Here is a 20,276-nt window from a genome sequence, read left to right on the forward strand (position 1 = left end):
AAAAATGGTGTTTTTTTGCCGTTGAGTACTGCTTCAGAAAAAAGCTGCTCCAGCCAGAAATGCTTTTACAGTTTTTGATATGCTGAGTGAGCACGTTTAGACAGTTGCGGTTCCGTCGCCAGTTGAAATTGTACGACCCTCGGGACCACTTAGAGCATTGCTCGTAAAAGCTGAGGATTCTGCCGATCGCATGTTTATTTTGTCGCAGGCTGGACGAAGTGATGTTGCGGAGTCCTGTCACATTACGCCTCCCATGGGGTATTCACACGGGGGATGCTTTTTTTGCGAGGGATGTGCGTGACGCCGGTGATTGGCGGAACCAGCGGGATCTCGTCCTCAACTGCAGCACTATACAAGGGGTAGGGAGTTGAGAGGGATGTCCATGTTACCAGACAGATTTAGTGGTCGCATTCTCTACTACAGGGCATGGTGCGCGCCCACGAGGGTAGAAAATTAGAGGCATGCATGAAACGGCGATGCGATTATGGCTGCAATGCGGTTAGATGAAAAAGACGAAACTGCTTTCTGCTAAAAAAGGAGAAGATGCTTCTTGAATGGGTAGATACGACACAAAGAATATGGAATCCAAAACCAGTTTAGGAGGAGCGGCTCAAGGACGGCATCAACAAATACCGAAGACTCCTTGGGAGCCTGTGACGACGTGCGACGCAACAGTGCAAGCCACAATAAGTTAGGCGATCCCGATGCCACCGCTGGCTTTCCCCCGAGTAAAATCTGTAAAGTTGTCAGACACGCAAACAAAATGCCGCCAGTTGCAAAGAGATTCCACGTCAGGTACATAGCCAAGGGGGGGGGGGGGGGGAGGGGGGGTGCCCATGGGGTTTGGCCCCCTCTTGAAATCTTCCATTTTGCTGGGACCTCCTCTCCCCCCTCCCCCTCATACAGCATTTAGTCATGGGCGGGCCCCCCCCTCCTAAACAAAATCCTGGCTACGTGCCTGCTGGGAGTGTTTATGCAGTCCAAGCAAAAGTTCCCATTCCCCCGGGACGTCTGCGTCGACGCGGCTCCGCGTAAAGCCGCGTCATTGTTACCACGTGATGGACATCCCTGTGGACGAAGGGAGGGATTTCTCCCCCATGGGAATACCCCGTAGAGGCCCGTTCACTCACTTACGTTTGCTTGGCACCGAGTTCTTGTGATCTCTTACGATGAGAGAACACAATGGCGCCATCTATGAGGTGATCCTGGAACTGCATTTCACTAGAGTGAAGATTTTTCGGCATTTAAAAAATCAAATGAAGCATAAAATTCCGAGAGATGCCCCACCCCTATTCTTGGCTTGATTTGCTATATTTTTTGAACACCCAAATATAGCCCACCCCTAGTAGCAGTAGTGTTGGCATCCGTGATGGCCTTGGCGTAAATGCGACTAGTTCACTATGGCGGGATATAAGCGAACGTTGCTGACGGGGAGGTACAGTCATCTTTGTTTTGTTGCCCCTCTTCACGATAACAACCATGAAAGAGACACCAAACCTAAATATAGGATTTTTTAAAACTTTTTTTGATTGGACATTGAAAGTTAACCCACTCCATATTTTCACCTGATTTGCTCTTGATTTTAGGCAGGCTATCTTTTGAGATAATACAGTAAGTAGTATCTACAAGGAATGGTCATTTAGAACATTGTGAAAAGCTTTTTACGATAAAAAGAAAAAAAAGAAAGATGCAAAAAATATAGAAAACATATAGCGACTGCGAGTGTTTCACGGCTGCCCAATAGATGGCGCAAGCGTGTTTTCTCGTCGTAAGTTTCCAAGAGGTCTTAAGGCACACGGTTGTAAGCAGTCGCAAGCGGGTGAACCAGCGTTTACGCTCGTACCACTTGTGTGCTTATGGGAAAGAAGAAATCTCGCGAGCACCCATGACTCCGCTCCGGAGATCATTTGCAAGGGGTGTCTAGAAATCCTAACCTTTCTAACAACTCGCAAACCATTCTTTAAATATATGTGGCGAAGCCCTCCCCCTTTTTGCGCACCCAAGAACGTCTACGTGAGCCAAGTCTGTGTTTTGTGGAAACCACCGGCAAGCCGGCTCCCACAGGGCTCACAACCGAGCGCACCGGATCGGGTTTGTTTGTGGACTGCGTCTGTAACGTAAATCGAACGCATAAATGCATTGAGCAACCGAAGAGTGGAGTTCCACTCCCGTTTGTGGGACATTCGACAAACCAGCTGTGTCTATCGATAACGTAGGGGCTAACTATGGCAGCGGGACAAGCGTCCCACGCTACGGTGCCTTGGGGGTGTCTCGGACCTGTGTGCTTACCGCGTCCAAAAAGGTGGTCCCTCGATTTCTCTGTTGAGTTTTGAGTGAACGACATTCCCGTATCCTAGCTATTTTGCTCCTTGCTTGAAAGAGGTTTTTAACGGCACAAAAGCAGGTTAAAGGGGCCAGGAAATTAATTTTGGGCTGGGATAGATGATTTTAGATTGGGATTTTAGTAATTGCGTATCGTCTAGTGGGCCAAAAGAAAGAGGGTAGAAAGTCAAAGGCTTTTCTATTGGTACGAAAATTTGAAAATTTAGCGAACTATTTCACCTCTTCCGGTTTTTCTCTCCGCTTGGCACGCTGGAACGGGCGGGGCTCTGTCGAAACCTCAGTTGGCGATTACGACGCTCCTACTAGGAAGATAGAAAGAAAACTTAAGACATCATTTTTAAGGTGCCAACATTAAAATGTGTACGGTTTATTTTTCCCCTATTTAAGAACCTGTCGGGCTTTCCTTTAAAGAAGAAAAAGGCTTTAGAGGGGCCCGTCCACATTTCTGTCCCCGAGCGAAGACGAAGATTGCTCTTTCTCGGCCCGAGCCCCCGACAAAGACCTTGCCGCGTCTCTCGCAGTGGGCCACAGCGAACCGGAAGAAGATGACGACGGCTACGTGCACTCGTCGAGGCTGGAGGGTGGAGCCTCGGCATGCCCTGCGGAAGAGGCGCCGCGGAGGCCCAGCGTTCCCTTCCATACGCGCAACCTCATCAGGCAGCTGCCCTCGCGCAACCTGGGTGAGGCGCTATGTGCATTCTCCGTCGTCCGGGGGAGTGAAGCCACCTAGAAGACGAGGCCTTTTTCCCAAATGTCACCACTAGCAGATCCACGCAACACTGCCCCACATGCGTTGGCATTGCCGCCAGCGTCTCGCAACGAGTGTGACGCTAGAACGCGGCGATGCGACGGCAAGCGCGTCTGCTGCTTTGCGGCAACTCTTTGAGCTTTGGTGCGTCCGCCGCTTCGGGTGGGTTGGGGATCTACTAGGGACGACGCCTTGCGCAGGCCTCGTCGTTTAGGCGGTATTGGGTAAGGACGAGCAGAATGCAGCAGGCAAATCATGAACGGCGCTACTTATAGTTAATGCTCCTTAGAGTCAATCTTATAATCTAGAGAGAAAAGTCCGCGGGGCATAGAGGCGGATATCGGTGGTCCTGGTGGGCGGTCCCTGCGGGCCCATATTGCCGGCGACGTCTTAAAGGGGCGGTGCAATGATTTTAACACTGAAGGAATGTGCAGCTTGTATTTTTTATATCGTTCACTTCGGCCTAAGTAAGATAAAAAGTGCCACCCTACCCCAAAATACCTCTATTTCGCTGCGTAATCGCAAAATAAAAAACACATTTTTTCCCAACCTGCGGCCACATGGTGGCCGCAAATGGAACCTGTGGTGTGACGTCATTCGGAGTGGTTTTTGTAAGTGATAGTGTTAGGCAATTGTAAGCTTGATATAAGGTTAAGTTTAAAAAATCTTGTTGTTTATGCATGCAGAAACGCTTAAAAGGCCTAATAATGCCGCTAAAAGATTTGTGGCGCCATCTACCGCAAGTCAGTCAAACCTGCCGTCGCCGTCATCCGTCGACGCCCGAGGCGCCTACGGCGGCTACATGAGCAACCCGGACGTTTGGTCTTTCCCTCGCTCGACGGAGTGCGTTTGGTCGTGGTCCGTAGTGTCATGGTATCGTTATTGTTCCTGATGTCTCGACCTAGACTTCGACTGCCTGCGGAGTCGACTGCCCGCCGCACAAGTCCAACTGACTTACTATACGCAAGCATCTTGCGCTCGACGTCGCTCAGGCCGTCCGCCCGTGCCGCCATGTTGGTAAGGAATCGACGGGAGAGCGGGAGAGCGGCGAGCCTGGCGAGCCGGCGAGCGCTGGGAAAACGGAAGCCAGAAGCACCCAACCGGAAACCAACGCCACTTCGAATGACGTCACAGGCGAAGCTGGTGCCGCCTCAATGTTGAGTTGAGGGGTGCCAGGGATACCAATTTCTTTTATTTTTTTTTTAATGAAAACTAGGGCAAGCAGGAAAGAATAGTTTTCGGTCCTTCGTTTTATATGTGGCCGGGATCAATTCCAGCAATTAATTAGCCATAGTCCACAAATTGTTGCACCGCCCCTTTAAATACGCACAAAGAAGCGAGAATACATCACTTATAAGGTCTGCGCCTAGCTCTTTTCTAGCTTACTTTGTGGGAAAACATTGATGCCGCACACTGTATAAGAATATATAACATTGACTAGCACTCAAACAACTTCAACGTGTCGCGGCAAAGCGAACGCTCCTAACCTATCGTCTGCTTTCTTTCTCCACTTTTCTGTCATTCTCTTTCTCATTCTTTCTTTCGGGAGTGCAGATGTCGGTGCTCAAGATTTGCCGCATTCTGCTCCCATCTTGAACGCTAACTAGTACCTCGCTAACTAGTAACCTCGCTGGCGCTAACTAGTGCCTCGGAGGAAAACCATATTAGGTGCAAGTTAGGCCCCTAAAATTGCCAAGTTACGTGTTTCCCTGGAGTGCACTACCCGGGTCAGCTCTCTTCCTTATGTGTGACGCAAGGGCCTGTGTGTCACAGACCTTGCATTTGTGACGCAGCTCTGTTAGAGGAGACAGTGGAAACAACTGCTACTTTCGCCGTGTTTTGTCCGGGAACATTGACTCTCGGAAAGAGGTTTGGTCGTTTATTTGTGTTAACGTTGTACTGCTCGGCACTACAATGAGCGGAAGCTCACACTTTATCCTGATTCGTGACATATTCATTTTCCACGCCTCCCAGCTTCTATGTAGATGAGCAGACACTGTACCGGCATACATTCATGTAATCCCTACTGCAAGAATCAACTTAGACAGTAGACCATTTTCAAAATTTAGTGCCATCTAGAGTAGAAAAAATTGTGAGCAGCAGCAGAGGCTTTATTTTCAGCGTTTCGAGCAGGGCTTGTTGTTTTGTATTGTCGAGAATGGGGCTATAACGAAGTCTGTTATTACGAAAAAGTGGCTACAGCAAAGCGATCACGATTTCACATTCCAGTTTGCACGTTTTCAATGCATTTGTGTCTGTTTTTAGCGAAGGAAAATGGGGTGGCTCCCGCAGATAGTATAGAGAAGAAAACTTTTGTTATATTTAAAAAAGTAAAATTCAAAAAGTTTATCAAGTCGCAGACCGTAGCAGCCGAGCAGTCACCTAGAACGGGCCGCAGATGATGCTGCAAAGGCAACCAGTGGCAGCCTCTGCATCGTCGTCTGCTCTTCGCTCCTTATCTGGGACTCAGCTTTTTCGCATTGCACTCGGAGAAGCCGTCGTGGCACGGCCGATAGGGTCGTTTGGAGCGCTAGCGACAACACACCGGCGGAGATGGTGGAGAGAGCCTAGATTTAGGAGAGGTAGCAACTCTAACCTTCTGGGCAGATTGGCGGAAGTACGCCTGCGTTTGGTTGTCGCGTGGCCAGTGTGGCAAGGAAACTTGGCGGACTTGCTTGCAGAAGGTGAAAGCTTCTGAGTTTTGACTTCTTGCGTGCTGTAGCTCGTTTTTCAAACGCGGCCCAAAAACCATGTGACCCCGATTGAACAGTGCCCCCTCTTTTAAATCTAGGCTTCCTATACTGACAAAAGACGACCTTGAATGCAAACTCTGTGTTGTGCGCGCTTCTTTGTTTGCTTTGTGTTCCGTGTCGGTGTCGCTGGTTGGTCTGGTCTGTCTTGCGCGAAAGTCTAACTTTGCTCATGCACCGATTTGGTGAATCATCGCCACTAAACGATAAAGCGTCCTGGCACCTCCGGCACATTGACAAGAAAGACGAAGGCAGTCTCCTTAAAACCAAAGCGTGCCATCCTTGACGAAGTGCGCATAAACGTAAAGGATGCCGTCCACCACTGGCGTCCTCCGTGGCGGCCTTCGCAGCTGTCGACACCGTCCATACGTAGCTCGCAGGATCTTTTCTTGATCGGAGCTTCTCGCAGTTGGCGAGAAGCGGCTCCGATCTATACTCTATTCACATTTAAGCTGAGACTAGAAGCTCCGCCTTCAGCACGAGCTTTCTGCCCTTGCTAACACAAGTGTGAACGTGCAGGCACGCGCAACCAAAGCACTGCAGAAGCCAGTGAGCTCGTGCTGAAGGAGGAGCTTCTAGTCTCAGTTAAGGATAAACGGAGCATAGCAGAGAGTGCGTGCAGGGAAGCTTCGACCTCTTTTTGCAGGCATGATAATCATGTGCCCGTGACGGCCTGTGTTATCTTCACTCCACTATATCCACTATACCCCAAATTACTCCACTATACCCGAAAAAGCGGGTATAGTGGAGTAATTTCTTGTTCCCATTAACTTTGTTATAACCGGTCTCGACAATACCGTATTTACTCGAGTAATAGCCGCACTGTTTATGAGAAAAACCTGAGGGTTCGCTTTTCCGCGGAGCAAGCAGATTGCCAATCACCGCGATCGACAGCATGATTCCAGCTGTTTGCAGGACCGAGATAATGTCTTTGTGCGAAGATACAGTCTGTGAAGATTGAATTTGTATGGAGAATTGTGTTCTCAATCTGGTTATTCGCTATGTTATTTATGTGCAACGCTATGATTGGCTGTATATGTGTTATGTGGGAAAGTAGACGCAAGGGCCTTGTTCATAAATAGTGCGGCTGTTACTCGAGTATATATATGGTACTCGAAAAAGAGCAGGCTCTCATCGAAATGTCGAAAATGAGGCCTCTGCTGCTGCTCACAATTTATTCTGCGTCTGATACTTTTGCTTTGTATTTTGCCATCTGATGGCTAAAAAGGAAGTTTCACTTCCAACAAACTAATGGCGGTCATGAAACTGTATATGACCGGGCATTGTTGCTTCCGCTCATCAATGGCAGATGAGAAGTGGATTATGACCACCTTATAATTCTTTCCTGATTTGCTCCAGTTTCGATGGTGTGAACATAAGAATTGGCCAGTACAAATTGGCTATCCATAAGGCCCTCGGTTAAATTTCTGCCCTGAAAATTTTTAAAGGCAAAGTTGTGCCAGGAGAGTGATCGGACTAGACTCCGAAATACCTAAATGCTAATGCAGCCGTTATATCTACTTTGTGTGTAGTGTTTTACTGACGTCTCAAACGTACGCGCCTCATATATGGGCCCACTTGGTGGGATATCTTCGACTTCTTTGTTTATCATTCTCGAGAAGGCCAGCATTAGTTTGGCACAGATATCATACACTGAGACACTGGTCAAAGTTGGCAGACTCTATTTCGAAAATGGTTCGTTGGTTAGCAATTATGCTGCGCCCGCCAAATTGCCTTTCAATGGTAGGAATTCGAGTTGTCGTACGTCCTCAACGAGCCTGTCCGTTTTCCAGACGACCTGAGTGCTGCTTCAGAACCGCACGCAGTGCTTTCCGAACATCCGCGAGGGGACGTGGATGGGAAGTGCGGCACCCTGGACACTGGGACGGACCGACGGAGGCAGCGGGACAAGTGGCGCTACCTGACGCTGCGGATGCGCGCGGCCGCCGCCAACAAGACGGGAGACATGGACCCAGAGCACCTCTACAACGTGAGTGCAGCCTTTGGGCCGGCCAGGGAGAAGTGCCGATAATTGAGATAGTAAATCTTAAAGTGCTTTTCTTTCAATCCTGTTTGTTCCAGCTAATCACACTTACGTAGGGGTCAAGTAGGTTTTTGTGTAGTAAAGTGGTAATTTGTGCTAGTTGGTACATCACTCATTCTGCCGACTTTTTGTGTGTTGTTTAATATTAGTGATGTTCCGTCGACTTTTTGTGCGCTGTTTAATATTAGGTTTTTGTGGCATGTTTCTGCCATATTTCAAGGAATTGTCAAGATTTATTATTGATGTATCTCCTTGGTATGGTGGGAAAAATCGTGTAAGAGATACTTATGTAAAGAGGTGATGGCAGCAGCTCTTGATTAATTGATTGGTCGATTTATCTTTATGGCAACTCCCATTTTTGATTTATTGATTGTTAATAATTGATTGATAGATCAGTTCATCTTTATCTTCTCGCTGCATTGCAAAAATCTTTCAGAAGGCCTACATGACTTGTCTGTAACGGTGAAGGCAGTCTTTTTATTAAAGAATAATTTATAAATTGTTTGAGTTAACACAGAGGTTCGGGCGAGTTGGTTGCTCATGATGTACAGGGGGAACAGCGCACCCGGAGAACAGTCATTCAAATCAACATACACACAAAAGAAACACTTACTCAGCGCTCACTGACAACTCTCTATATTTACACTTTCTCTTCTATTTGTGCTATATGCAAGGGCCAGGGAGAATAACTGGTCTTTTTTCTTTTCTTTCGATATGATGCTAAAAGATACTTGTTAAAAGAAGCATCGTGCGGTTATGCCTCAAAAACTCACTCATAAAATCCTGCTTGCATTCCATTCCAGCGAGCTTCGACGGGCAAGTCTCAAGACTAAAGCGCGCAGGATACCCAAACTCGTTATTAACATCAGTGGCCGAAAAGCTCATCAACGAAAGCAGGCAAGACCTATGCACGCAACAAAAGCAAAGAGACAAAACAAAGAAGCCCATCATTGTGCCATATATTCATAATTTTTCTCACGGACTAAAGAAAATAGCTAACCGAGTAAACTTGGAAGTCATCTTCTCAGCTCCTAACAAACTTCACAGCTTATGCAAGAAGGTAAATACTCCACCAATAACAACAGTTGGCTGCAAAAAGAAGCACAAGAACACCTTTGTCCCTTGTACAGAAAAGGTGGTGTATTCCTTCCCCCCTCTCGTGTGGAAAGCTGTACATAGGTCAGACCGGAAGGTGTCTGAACGATCGCCTTCGAGAGCATAACAACACATTCACCAACAAAAGCTCCGGTCATCTAGGCATTGACTGTCGAGACTGTGGCTGCTCAGTGCTGCTGAGTAACTGCGGCGTGCTTGGCAAGCACCATAACAAGCTCACAAGAGAAATTATCGAGGCAGAGAACATTGCGAAACATAACGGCACATGCGTTAGTACTCCGTCTTTAACCTTGTCACAAAAAGAATTAGACTACCTAGCTCTACATTAATTTCAATTTAGTTCACTATTTAGCATCATATCGAAAGAAAAGAAAAAAGACCAGTTATTCTCCCTGGCCCTTGCATATAGCACAAATAGAAGAAGAGAAAGTGTAAATATAGAGAGTTGTCAGTCAGGGCTGAGTAAATGTTTCTTTCTTTTGTGTGTATGTTGATTTGAATGACTGTTCTCCGGGTGCGCTGTTCCCCCTGTACATCATGTTTGAGTTATTTGTGTGTACATTGATTGGTTAACTGATTGGATATATAATTGATTAATTGGTGTGTTCTACCAGTATATAATTGATTGGTTGGCTGACATTGTGATGCTAATAACATAATTGTTTGATTTTGTATGTTTATTGATATGTTGGCTGACATTGTGATGATTAATTCTGTTGATTAGTTGACTGACATTGGGATGTTCATCAATATGTTGATTGATTAATTAATCTATATGTCGATTGATTGATTGATTGATTGATTGATTGATTGACATTGTGGTGGTAATCAATTTGCCAATTAATTTATTGATTTTGTGCGTTGATTGGTTGCCTGACACAGTACTGTTAGGCAAGGAAGGAAAAAGCCACCGACTCCGAATGTACCTTCTGACTGACCGGCGGTCACGGTTGTTCCGACGCTCCAGATCCTGCGCGCGGACGCAGAGCAGTCCGGGACTGTGGCCCTGGAGACGTTGCGAGACTTCAAGCAGAGCCTGACCCTCAAGCGGTCGGTCAAGCGGAGGCTCACCTCGTCACGGGCAGACTCCAGCGCCCACCAGCACGTGGCCTGGTGGCGCAGGACGCGCTACGGCTTCGCCATGGTCAGTATCGGGGTCACTGTGTCCCCAGAGTGAGTTGCGAGATACTCTGGACGAGGACACCGAGCGCGGCGAACGCTGCGACGCGATCAACCAGACGAAGCCCTATCGACGCTCATCGGAGTAGCCTATGTCGACGGTGTCTCCGTTGGCCAGATGGCGCAACTGAGAAAAGAAAGAAGACACAAAATTGTCTCCTGGCCATGGCACCCGTGCGCACGCACTTCCTGTTTTGTGCATTTGCTCTGATCTCGAAGGACACTTTAACGTGTTTGTGAAACTGTTCTTGCTGGCATTGAGGTATGAAATTAAGGGTTAATGATGAAGCTGTGTCTGAGCAACACGCATAGCGCAACTGAGTGGTGTATTATGGTACACGATGGAGCAGATAACGATCAAATACATGTTTTCAATATCAGAAACACGTTTGATCATTATCCATTTCATCGTGCATCATATGGATATCCGGGATACGTCACGTTTCCCACGGCCCATGGCCCCCTTCCCACGGCCCCAAATTTCGGGACCTGTCAATCATTCACCAGAGGCTTGGTGACATGATGATGATGATGATGCTGTTGGAATTCGCTCATACATCACATAAGAGCGACCAATTAGCCGATCCTATTCAGATATCTGAATAAAGTTTTGCTTTTCAATTATTTCGATCAATAAATTTATCTTTGACCGACGCTTGGACGATCATCGGTCGATGATAAATCTAGCCTCTAATGTCTGTGACGTCAGGTCATGTGACAACTGCGAATTTTAATTCTTTCGAAAAAAGATTTTAAAAGACTTTTAGTTCTTGTCCCTCGGCCGGTTTCGAACCAGCGACTTGTCGTCCAGTAGCCCGACGCGGTACCTCTCCGCCACGGAGGCAGGTGTATATTTCGTGCTTAGACGTTGTGTCCAGTCGTGTGTAAGACTTCTTTTTCTGTCTTGCATTTTTTTTTTTTTTTTTTCACATTTAGAGGTTATTTACGCACATGTTGATTCCACAGTGAGTTGTCATTTTTCTAAGCCGTTTGGTATAGACCTTTTTCATAAGGGCGCCGCCTTGTGTTTTTTTTATTTTTCCATCACCCATACTGGATATGCCTACCAGGTGGCCGGGGACGAGAGTAAACGAAAAAGTTATATATATATATAAATGTCGAGGGCTTGTCATCACTTCACTGGTTTCTCTCCAGAAGAAAAGGTAATGTTAGGAAAAGATTTGTAGCTTAAGGCCCACTGAATACTAATGTGAATATTTTCAGACCGCCATCTCACCTCGATCCACCACCCCTGCTCCGGTCAACTCACTATTGACAGGATCCTTAACAAGCTGTCTTCACTGCAATCGTCGTCATCGTCTGTGTTTCTAAGCGTTAGCTCAATCCCGTGCAACGTCATGGTACCGGTGCCCGAGGAAGACATTACTCCCTTCTTGCACAGCAAGGTGAGCAGTCTAGAAAGCCTAGCGTTCTGCCCGCTGATACGATTTTTTGTTTCGGTATCTGAGAAGGTCTCCGATACCTAACCGAGCCGGATCATCTAGCTACCTCGTCACCTGTTCGTCGGATATCTATGAATATCATCGTCTAGCCACCTCATCCCCATCATGGTTACCTGTTACCTGTGCTCTCTCAACGACCGACAACATTATTCGAGTGCAGAAGCTCTGCAAGTTCACTTAGCCTTGGCTCACGAGGTGACTCTCTCACCATGCATTCCGTTTTACGAAAGAGTGTGCGCTCTTCATAAACATGTGACTCAAATACGAGTTACACTTGCACGAAAGAGACGCAGAGGCGTACGACGTGCTCACATTTTTTAGGCATCTTGCAGAGCATATGTCAAACATGTTCAGGTATTTTTGTCTGCCGTTGCGTTGTTTTGTGAAACTCGCTGTCGAGCTCGGACATCTCTTTCCTGACAACGACATTGATGTGACTGTGCATTTTTTTTGTAGTCAGGTCCAAACAGCATTTGTGAACGGTAATATTGGTAGTTCGATTCAGCGAGTCTGCACTGAAATAGCTGCCCGGTTAGAGCATTATCAGAAACAAGGCTCGGGATTCTTTCTGGTCGGGATCAAAGTTTGTGCTATTAGTTTGGGCCGATTCCTTCCTCCGACCGTTGGGTGCGGGAATTTTTTTCTTGCCAAAACAGCTTGCCTCGAAGCAATGCCTCGTTAATGTCGGTGAGTGTCTTTACGAATCTGAACGGGACATGTGCTTTGTGTTTGCGGTGCCCGCCGTTTTGCATCCTGCGAACTGGTTTTACAGAGGAAGAGGAATACTTTTGCAAAGGGACACCTTTGCTACAAAAGCTTTAGCAAGAAAATGAAAACTCGCGACCACGACCGCATGACGGAAGAGTGTAGGCGGGCGCTTTGCTTCCAGTTTAACTTAAACCATCAAATCAACAAACATATCGTTCCACTCATAGCGCATAACCGTTCCTACGACCTCAGCTTCTTTCTAGTAAAGCTTAGTTTGTTCGAGTCCAAGGATATTGCTACCGTACTTGGGAGCTCGTGTCAGAATTTAAATAGTTAGAGATAGGCAACCTTCGCTTTATTGACAGCCTCGCATTTCTTAATGCAAGCCTGGAGACGCTCGTGCAAAATCTCCGCTCTAAGGGAACAGAACGTTTTTGTTGCCTTTGGCAGTCCTTTTTCGAGCACATCGACCTCCTTGCCCGCAAAGGAGTGTTTTGTTATTTAATTACAACCTTGTTGAGTTACGAGGGGCAGAGCGTTCTTCCAGGACAGGCCTTTTTTAACAAGTTAATTAGAAGCGGGGTATGTGAAGAGGACTACGAACACGCACAGGTCGTTTTCTATACCTTTGGTTTGAAGAACTTTGGAGAGCGCAGCGACTTTTACCAAAAGACTGACTGCCTCCTACTGGCCGATGTTTTCCAAAACTTTAGACGGTGTACGCTGGAAACACGCGAAACTGAGGCTTTACATTTTGTATCGTTACTGTCTCTAAGCTTGTCGTGTGTGTTGAAACAGTCAAAAGTAAGACTGCAGTTAATTGACGATCCTGACACCTATCTCATGATAGAACAGGGTGTTCGCGGAGAGATTACCTAATGCACCAGCCGCCATGCTGTCGCAAATTTTCCGGGAACGGATACGTTTAACCCGCAGCAGGAACCGTCTCAGATTTTGAATTTGAACGGAAACGGTTCACATGCGTCGACAATGAGAGAAGCCCTGCCATTGGCAAACTTTGAGTGGATGACAGACCTTGTAAATATTTTGGACTGTGTATCGCGATGCTCGCGAGATGTCATTTCCCAACCGTTTTGCCGCCGGTGTGTCTTGAAACTTCTTGTGTTGCACATTTTTGTGTAAAGTGTTTCCACTGGTTTCTTTGTTGCGTAAAGCAAACGAAAATAATAATAAAAAAAATGAAACAACATATCTGTCTTGTCTTTTATCGTATGGATGCGGCCAGACTCCGTCCCATTTCTTTCCCCACACTGTTCCGTTCAGCAGAGAGATGACACTAAAATTAGCGAGAAATGACGTCATCAACCAAGCTGGCGCTAAAAACATTGAGAGATGTTGTGCGATTGAAGATAAGGCTAAATGTTTACGCCAGCTAATGGATTCAGGTGCGCACCATCTACAAATGGAATCGACAACTAACACGCACAAAGCCCGGACTTGAATTGCTCGCGAAAATACGGATAAGCACGCCTTAGGAACTTAATCAGTTTAACTTTTCAAAAACAGATGGCGCTAGGTCACACCCATGCTGACAGATGTCACTCATGCCCTAACAACAAAGACACATAGCAACAAAAACGCACGCCATCTGTGAAAGGAGGTGTCAACTCATACGCCTAAGAGCCCGGATTTAAATTGTGCGCGCGCGAAGAGGAAATGCTATTTTCATTTAACATGCAAAATTCCTGCCTCAGTTGATAGCATGCTCGCCTAGTAATCCAACTCCGAGTTCGAATCCAGCTAGGAAAAAAAATATTTTTATAAGACATCACCACACAGCGATTCAAATATCGCATGACGCTGGTCACACAACCCACAGGGAACAATTTAAAACGCGCAACAATGCATTTCTCGACACAAATCCTGCGGCGACGGACGACACATCATCTCTGTGCCGTCATTGTGGCAATCCCTGCAGCACCCTCTGGCATATGAGTCAACAGTCCCGAACTCTAACGTCATCACATTTCCCTGTAGTGCCCTCCGGTGAGTGACTCAGAGAAACGACGTAGGCCGACTGGTGTGGGGGCTCTGCACAAAGGACACGATTAGTCGCGCCACTCGCGACATCTTGTGGGAACATCACCAACTACAGTGCACATGACGCAATCCAGCGTCGTGTCCCTACACTTTCCTGCAAGTCAACGAGGGGGATTACGCTGATTGGTGTGGCGGTGCCCCCCAAGCGCCACCTCGTAGAAGTATCGCCAACTATAATCTGAACTTGACATAGTGAAACAGAGCGGCGAGTCCTACACACGACTGAACAACGTCCAAGCACGAAATATACACCTGCCTCCGTGGCGGAGAGGTACCGCGTCGGGCTACTGGACGAGAGGTTGCTGTTTCGAAACCGGCCGGGGTACGAGAGTTGAAAGTTTTTTCAAATCCTTTTTCGAAAGACTTAAAATTCACAGTTGTCACGTGACATGATGTCACAGACATTGGCAGCTAAATTTATCATCGACCTATGATCGTCCGATTGCCTGTCAATGATTAATTTATTGATCGATTATCAATTATCGAAAAGCAAAATTTTTTTCAGATATCTGATTAGGATTGGCTAATTGGTCGCTTCTACCGGATGTATGAGCCAACTCTGGCATCATCATCATCATGTCACGAAACCTCTGGCAAATGATTGACAGGTCCCGAAATTTGGGCCCGAGCCGTGGGAAAGGGGCCATGGGCGTGGGAAACGTGACGTATCCCGGATATCCGTATGATACACGATGAAGCAGATAACGATCAAACGTGTTTTCGATATTGGAAACACTGTGATCGTTATCTGCTCCTTCAAATATGATAATATACTAGAGAACTGGCAAGTTTCTGAAGGTGCGGGTCACCCAGAAAACGACTATAGAAACAAGTATGTCCTCCCTAGAGAAGCGTGTGGAGCCAGGACCACGACAGGCGACCACTAGCCGTTTATCGAGGAGTCGTCCGGTGGCATTGCTTGCAACCAAGGCGAGAAGAGGCCTTTTTTCAGGCAGTTGCGACACACACGAAATCGACACCTATATATATCGCACCGTGTTCGAGAGGTGTCCCATGGCGTCTCCCGGTAGCAGAGATGAAGGCCTCTAATTGGTCAGCGGGGCTAAAGAAGCTTCGCCGGCGAGTGTGGCGGTGAAGATCGTGTAAAACCGGTGTCGATTGGACCTTCCCCAATTTTGTTTGAGCACTATTTGCGACGAGCTTAGTTAAGGTAGGGTGCATTTTTAAGAGGGTTTCCTCCAAACTGAACATAAGCAAATTGTAACATAAAACGTAAAAAAAGAAAAAAAAATCTGCTTGTGAACCATTTTTTAGACCACCTGAGACTGGGTGAAAGAAACACGAGACGTCGTCGTGTTTCTTCCACCGACTCTCAAGTGGTCTAAAAAATGGTAAACTTACACCAGCTCGCCTGCGCCCTAACTGTTTTTTCTGCTTGTGAAGCTAGATGCAAGAAGAGATAGCGCTCGGGCAAGATGCTAGTGTACTGCTGCAATCTTTATTTATCCTGTAGGATAAATAGGGCCCATACTTATTGATAGAAAAGAATAATTAAACGAGCATGTTTTTGCGCTTCTTGAGCTAAAAGATTCCGAAAATTCAAATAAAAGATAGCTCAGACTAAACATCCATTCATTAAAAAAAACAAAAAACGAACTTCTTTTATAAAGTTTGTTTAAATCTCCTACAAAGTGTATGAGTGCTGCAGTTATGTTTTTAACTCTCCATCATGTAAATATACTTACAGTCCAGAACTCATTGAATTTAGTGGCACATTAGTTCGGAATGCAATACCAATGGATGTGATTCAGAGCTCTAATTTTTTTACTTTTATTTTTGGTTCGAGAGTGTATTAAATATGCGTCATCCCTTGGCATAATCTAAGCATTTTCTCTGCCGCATAATTTACTCGTGTGCCACGCTGTAAAACTCATTTTGTGGTTGGACCCGACTCGGGCCACTGTGGCCCAGGGTCCAAACAATTTTTGTGCGTTTTTGTTTTTCATTTTTCTTGAAGAGTGAATTAATCTGAATTTGTGAAAGAACCTCCAAGAAGCCCTAAAGTGGCAGCTGACTTTTTGCTAAGGAGCTTAGCTTTACCCAAAAAAGCCAGGTCGTTTAACTAAACTACCATGTCTGGAACACGTCTCCCGCCTGTGTGTTCAGCCTCCCATTCCGCCGTCGGAAACGGTCCCAAGTGCCGACGAGTTGCATTGCGGGCACTGTTGGAAGTCACCATCTTGACGGTCAATCGCGAAAGTTCCGGTAATAAAGACAAACCAATGCGAGTGTCGCCGTCGTCGCGGTGCTTCAACTCCCCGCTGCCAAAGCTTCTGCGGAACGTCGCGCCGAAGAACGACCTACGGCATATAGGGTGTTTGCCTCGGCACCGCCAGGATCACAGCAGGTGACAGGGTGGTACGAGCGTAGGTCATTTGGTACAGACCGAGGGGCCACAAGCGAGTCGTGGTCGACGGACCAGTCGGAGACGTGCTCTGGCCATAGTCGCCACGCCAAGTTCTCGGCCGCCTCAACCGGGGTGGGTTTAACACGGGAGCAGAGCTCGGTAAATCGAAGACGTCGACGTCGGTGGTTCCGAGAGAAAGAACGAGCGACGGAAGAGCGAAAAAAGAAAGCGGACAATAGGTTAGGCGTGTTCGTTTTTGCTGCAACGAGTAGAGGTTGTTCGAGTGCTCGTCAACTTCATTTGTTTTTGTACAATGCGCGACGCCGGTGTTTTCCCGCAAAGTAAGCTAGAAAAGTGTTAGATACAGACCTTACGGGCAATGTTTTGTCGCTGCTTCGTTTATATTAAAGGGGCACTGACACATCAAAATCATAATTTTTTTTATAATCCGAAACGATTGAAAACGATGCCGGGACATTACCCTCAAAATTCGAAACTTGGGAATTCAGTATTTCTGAATTAAAAAACAATTTCCAAATGCCGAATTGGAAGTTCCTGCGCAATCCGCGCCAGTGCAGAGAGTCAAATTTTGCGGTCTCCTGCGACTCGACTTTCTTTCGGACCTCCGCTCCAAGCTATGAAGCAAAGCGCCGCTGCTGCCGTGACCCGAAGCGAGGAGGAGGTGAGCAGGCGGGATAGAAGGGCGCCGGCGCGGGAAAAAAATGTTTTCTTCCTCGACTCTGCGATAATTCTCTGCTCGAGCGCCGCCAAGTTTTCCCGAGGGAGGATACAAATGCAGGAAGTGACATCACACCGAAATCTGATTTTTAGTATTTCAAAAAGAGGCCGTAGTGCATTCGCAATTGCGTTAAAAAACATGCTTTACGATCGCCGTCATTAAATGTTATAGAAATGTCGCCTACAAAGCTTCTAAATTTCCTGACTTTTGACGTCACCGATCAAAAGAAGCAAGGAGGTGAGCGCGGGAGATATAAACGCCAAAAATAAAAAGGCGCGCGTAAGAAAATTTTTTTTGCATTGCTTTTTTTTTTGTTTGTCAATGACTATAACTTGCATCGTTTTAGACAATTAAAAAGAATACAACCTTTGGCGTGTCAGTGCCCCTTAAGGTGCCACTGGCGATACGGGCCTGTCGGGGTCACCCATGGGGACCATTGACGTCCACATCTATGCCACACCATTACCAAACGACCGGATTGCATGGGACCTTTTCCTTAAGATTTATTATATGAACTCTACGATCCCATTCGAGAATTAACGTTTGCTGGAGGCAGCGAGCCCAGTTGCGAGCGGAGGTGGCTCTGGCCGTGACTGGGTCGTGCCACCCACGTTTGCAGGGCCTGCAGCGTGTGAAGTACAGCGTCTCTGACCTGATGTCCCACCTGGACCTGTGGCACAGCCACCTCAAGGACATCCAGGGGAACTTTGGCTCTGGGGTGACCTCCTACTTCCTCTTCCTCAGGCGCATGTTCCTGCTCAACATCCTCATGTCCGTCCTGCTGGTGGGTGGGCCTCTTTATTGTAACGATTACCTCGAGTATGTACAGATTGATTGGCTTTTCAGTTCAGAAACATCTTGATTCTGGTAACAGAATACTTTCACCTTCAAACAAAAGATTCCTTCGTATGAAATTTGCAGCAAAAAGTGGAACTGAAAAAAGTGCATTCAAACATTGAACTCCTTTACTTTGTTACTGCCTCACAATGTGTTGAAAATATTTTATATCAACATGACTATTTGGCATATGGTTATCAAGTTTGGTGTAAGGGTGTATAATTAGTTTCTAAAACTGAAAACCTCAAAATTAAAAAATAAATTAAAAAAAAAAATTTAAAATTTAGGCCCATGTCCCCTCTTAAAGGGGTCATGAAACGCTTTTCCAACTTTTTCCTGTTTAACTTTCCTCCTCAACTCATAAATCGCGCATTCCACCAAACAGTTCAAGAAGAGGAAAAGAAGCGAGGCCCCTCTTGCTCGGAGAGAGCTATTGTCCCCCTAGAAGATTAGCCCGTCGCTCAAAACTCAGACAAAAGTTTCTTTCCCTACCCCATTCACCCCTAAGCTGACAGTGCTGTGGAAGCTATGTGCCCCTTGGGCTAGCCACACTTTTGCCACGTAAGCGTGGCAAATGTGGCTGCAGAGAATGAAGTCAGGTGATGAAACGGAGGTGACCGATTGGTCCGGCAAGCGCGTAGCTTTCACCATAATGTCAGCTTAGGGGTGAAGGGACTAAATGAGGTCCGGTTTTGTGTGACGTCAGTTGGGACCCGATGACACGCTTTTGGGACCGCGGATGTATCCCAGTGAAAAGGCAGAGCGGTTACGAAGGGGAGGAGGAACGAAATAGTCCGCTGTGTTTTCAAATTTTCGCACTGAATGTCAGGCTTTTGACTTTCTGCCTTTTTTCTTTTGGCCCACTCAACGATGTTCTATTAGTAAAATCCCAATCTAAAATGATCTATCCCAACCCAAGAATCGTTTCATGGGCCCTTTAACTGTGTTCCAATTGTTGCGTCAACTATGGAATGAACCATCAGCTTGTGGTGTCCTGACGAATTGATGTGGTGTCCCAGTAATTTATTATGGATAGACAAATCAGCCGATTGGTTGGCATGTTAGTGTCCCGACGAATTTATTGTATGATTTGTCGGTAATGGTGTCCCAAAAAGTTATTATGAAATTAACCCATGGCTGATTGGTTAGTGTATCGGTGTCATGATGTCTTTATTGTTGAGTGAACCACCGATGTCTCAATAATTTATTATAAAATGAACAAGTCAGAATAGCATATTGACTATCTTATCGATGGGTTATTGAATTAGCCGTCATTTGAGCGATTAACTTATATCTCAATCAGTTGATTATCGAGTGAAACGTGGTTTGATTGAATAGTGTACTCCTTTTCCAAATTATCATTGTAAAATATTTGTGCTACATACAGTTGCCTAGTGTATTGACCAATTGTTCATACAACTTCTTTGTTTTCTAATTGATAGGTTCACCAACATATGGGTTACCTTGTGGGCTAACAATTTATGTTAGCTAGTGAATAACTATTTTAGGCTTTCCACATTTTATTTTGCTCGTAATAACTTGTCTGGCAAGTGCCATCCACCGACAATTGCCACTTGCGGTGGTCTTCTTTGGGCAAGGCATGGAAACACGAAGGCGACTCTATGATGGATGCCACACTCCGTGCACAAATCTTTGCTGGCATGCACACTCGAGAATGCGTTCTCTGGTTGCCTCGGCCGATACCACATACCACCTAGAAGACGAGGCATGACGTCGTCGTTAGTGGATCTCTGACCCGCATGCGTCTGCAATAAAGCGGCAGACGCGTCCGTCTTGTTGTCGCCGCATTCTAGCGCCACGCTCGTTGGGGAGCTCTGCAAGACGGGGCGTCGCCGCTTTTGATCCAGTTGCTAGGTGACTCTGCGTGAATGCAATGACGTTTGGGAGTGAAAACCTTGT

At 46.5% G+C, this 20,276-nt stretch overlaps 1 protein-coding gene across 3 annotated transcripts in view; it reads left to right on the top strand.

Annotated features, from left to right (window-relative positions):
* The window catches only part of LOC8023141 (transmembrane channel-like protein 5), an 85,804-nt gene that overhangs the window by 44,268 nt on the left and 21,260 nt on the right, over positions 1–20,276 (top strand). For all 3 annotated transcript variants that reach the window (XM_029988532.4, XM_040221550.3, XM_029988533.4), the window contains exons 3-6: positions 2,865–3,023; positions 7,635–7,831; positions 9,969–10,145; positions 18,139–18,303. In XM_029988532.4, the coding sequence (XP_029844392.2) occupies positions 2,865–3,023; positions 7,635–7,831; positions 9,969–10,145; positions 18,139–18,303 (698 nt within the window). The remainder of the gene's footprint in view (positions 1–2,864; positions 3,024–7,634; positions 7,832–9,968; positions 10,146–18,138; positions 18,304–20,276) is intronic.

This window comes from Ixodes scapularis, unplaced genomic scaffold (genome assembly GCF_016920785.2).
Source record: "Ixodes scapularis isolate PalLabHiFi unplaced genomic scaffold, ASM1692078v2 PGA_scaffold6__148_contigs__length_123643588, whole genome shotgun sequence".
NCBI lineage: Eukaryota > Metazoa > Arthropoda > Arachnida > Ixodida > Ixodidae > Ixodes > Ixodes scapularis.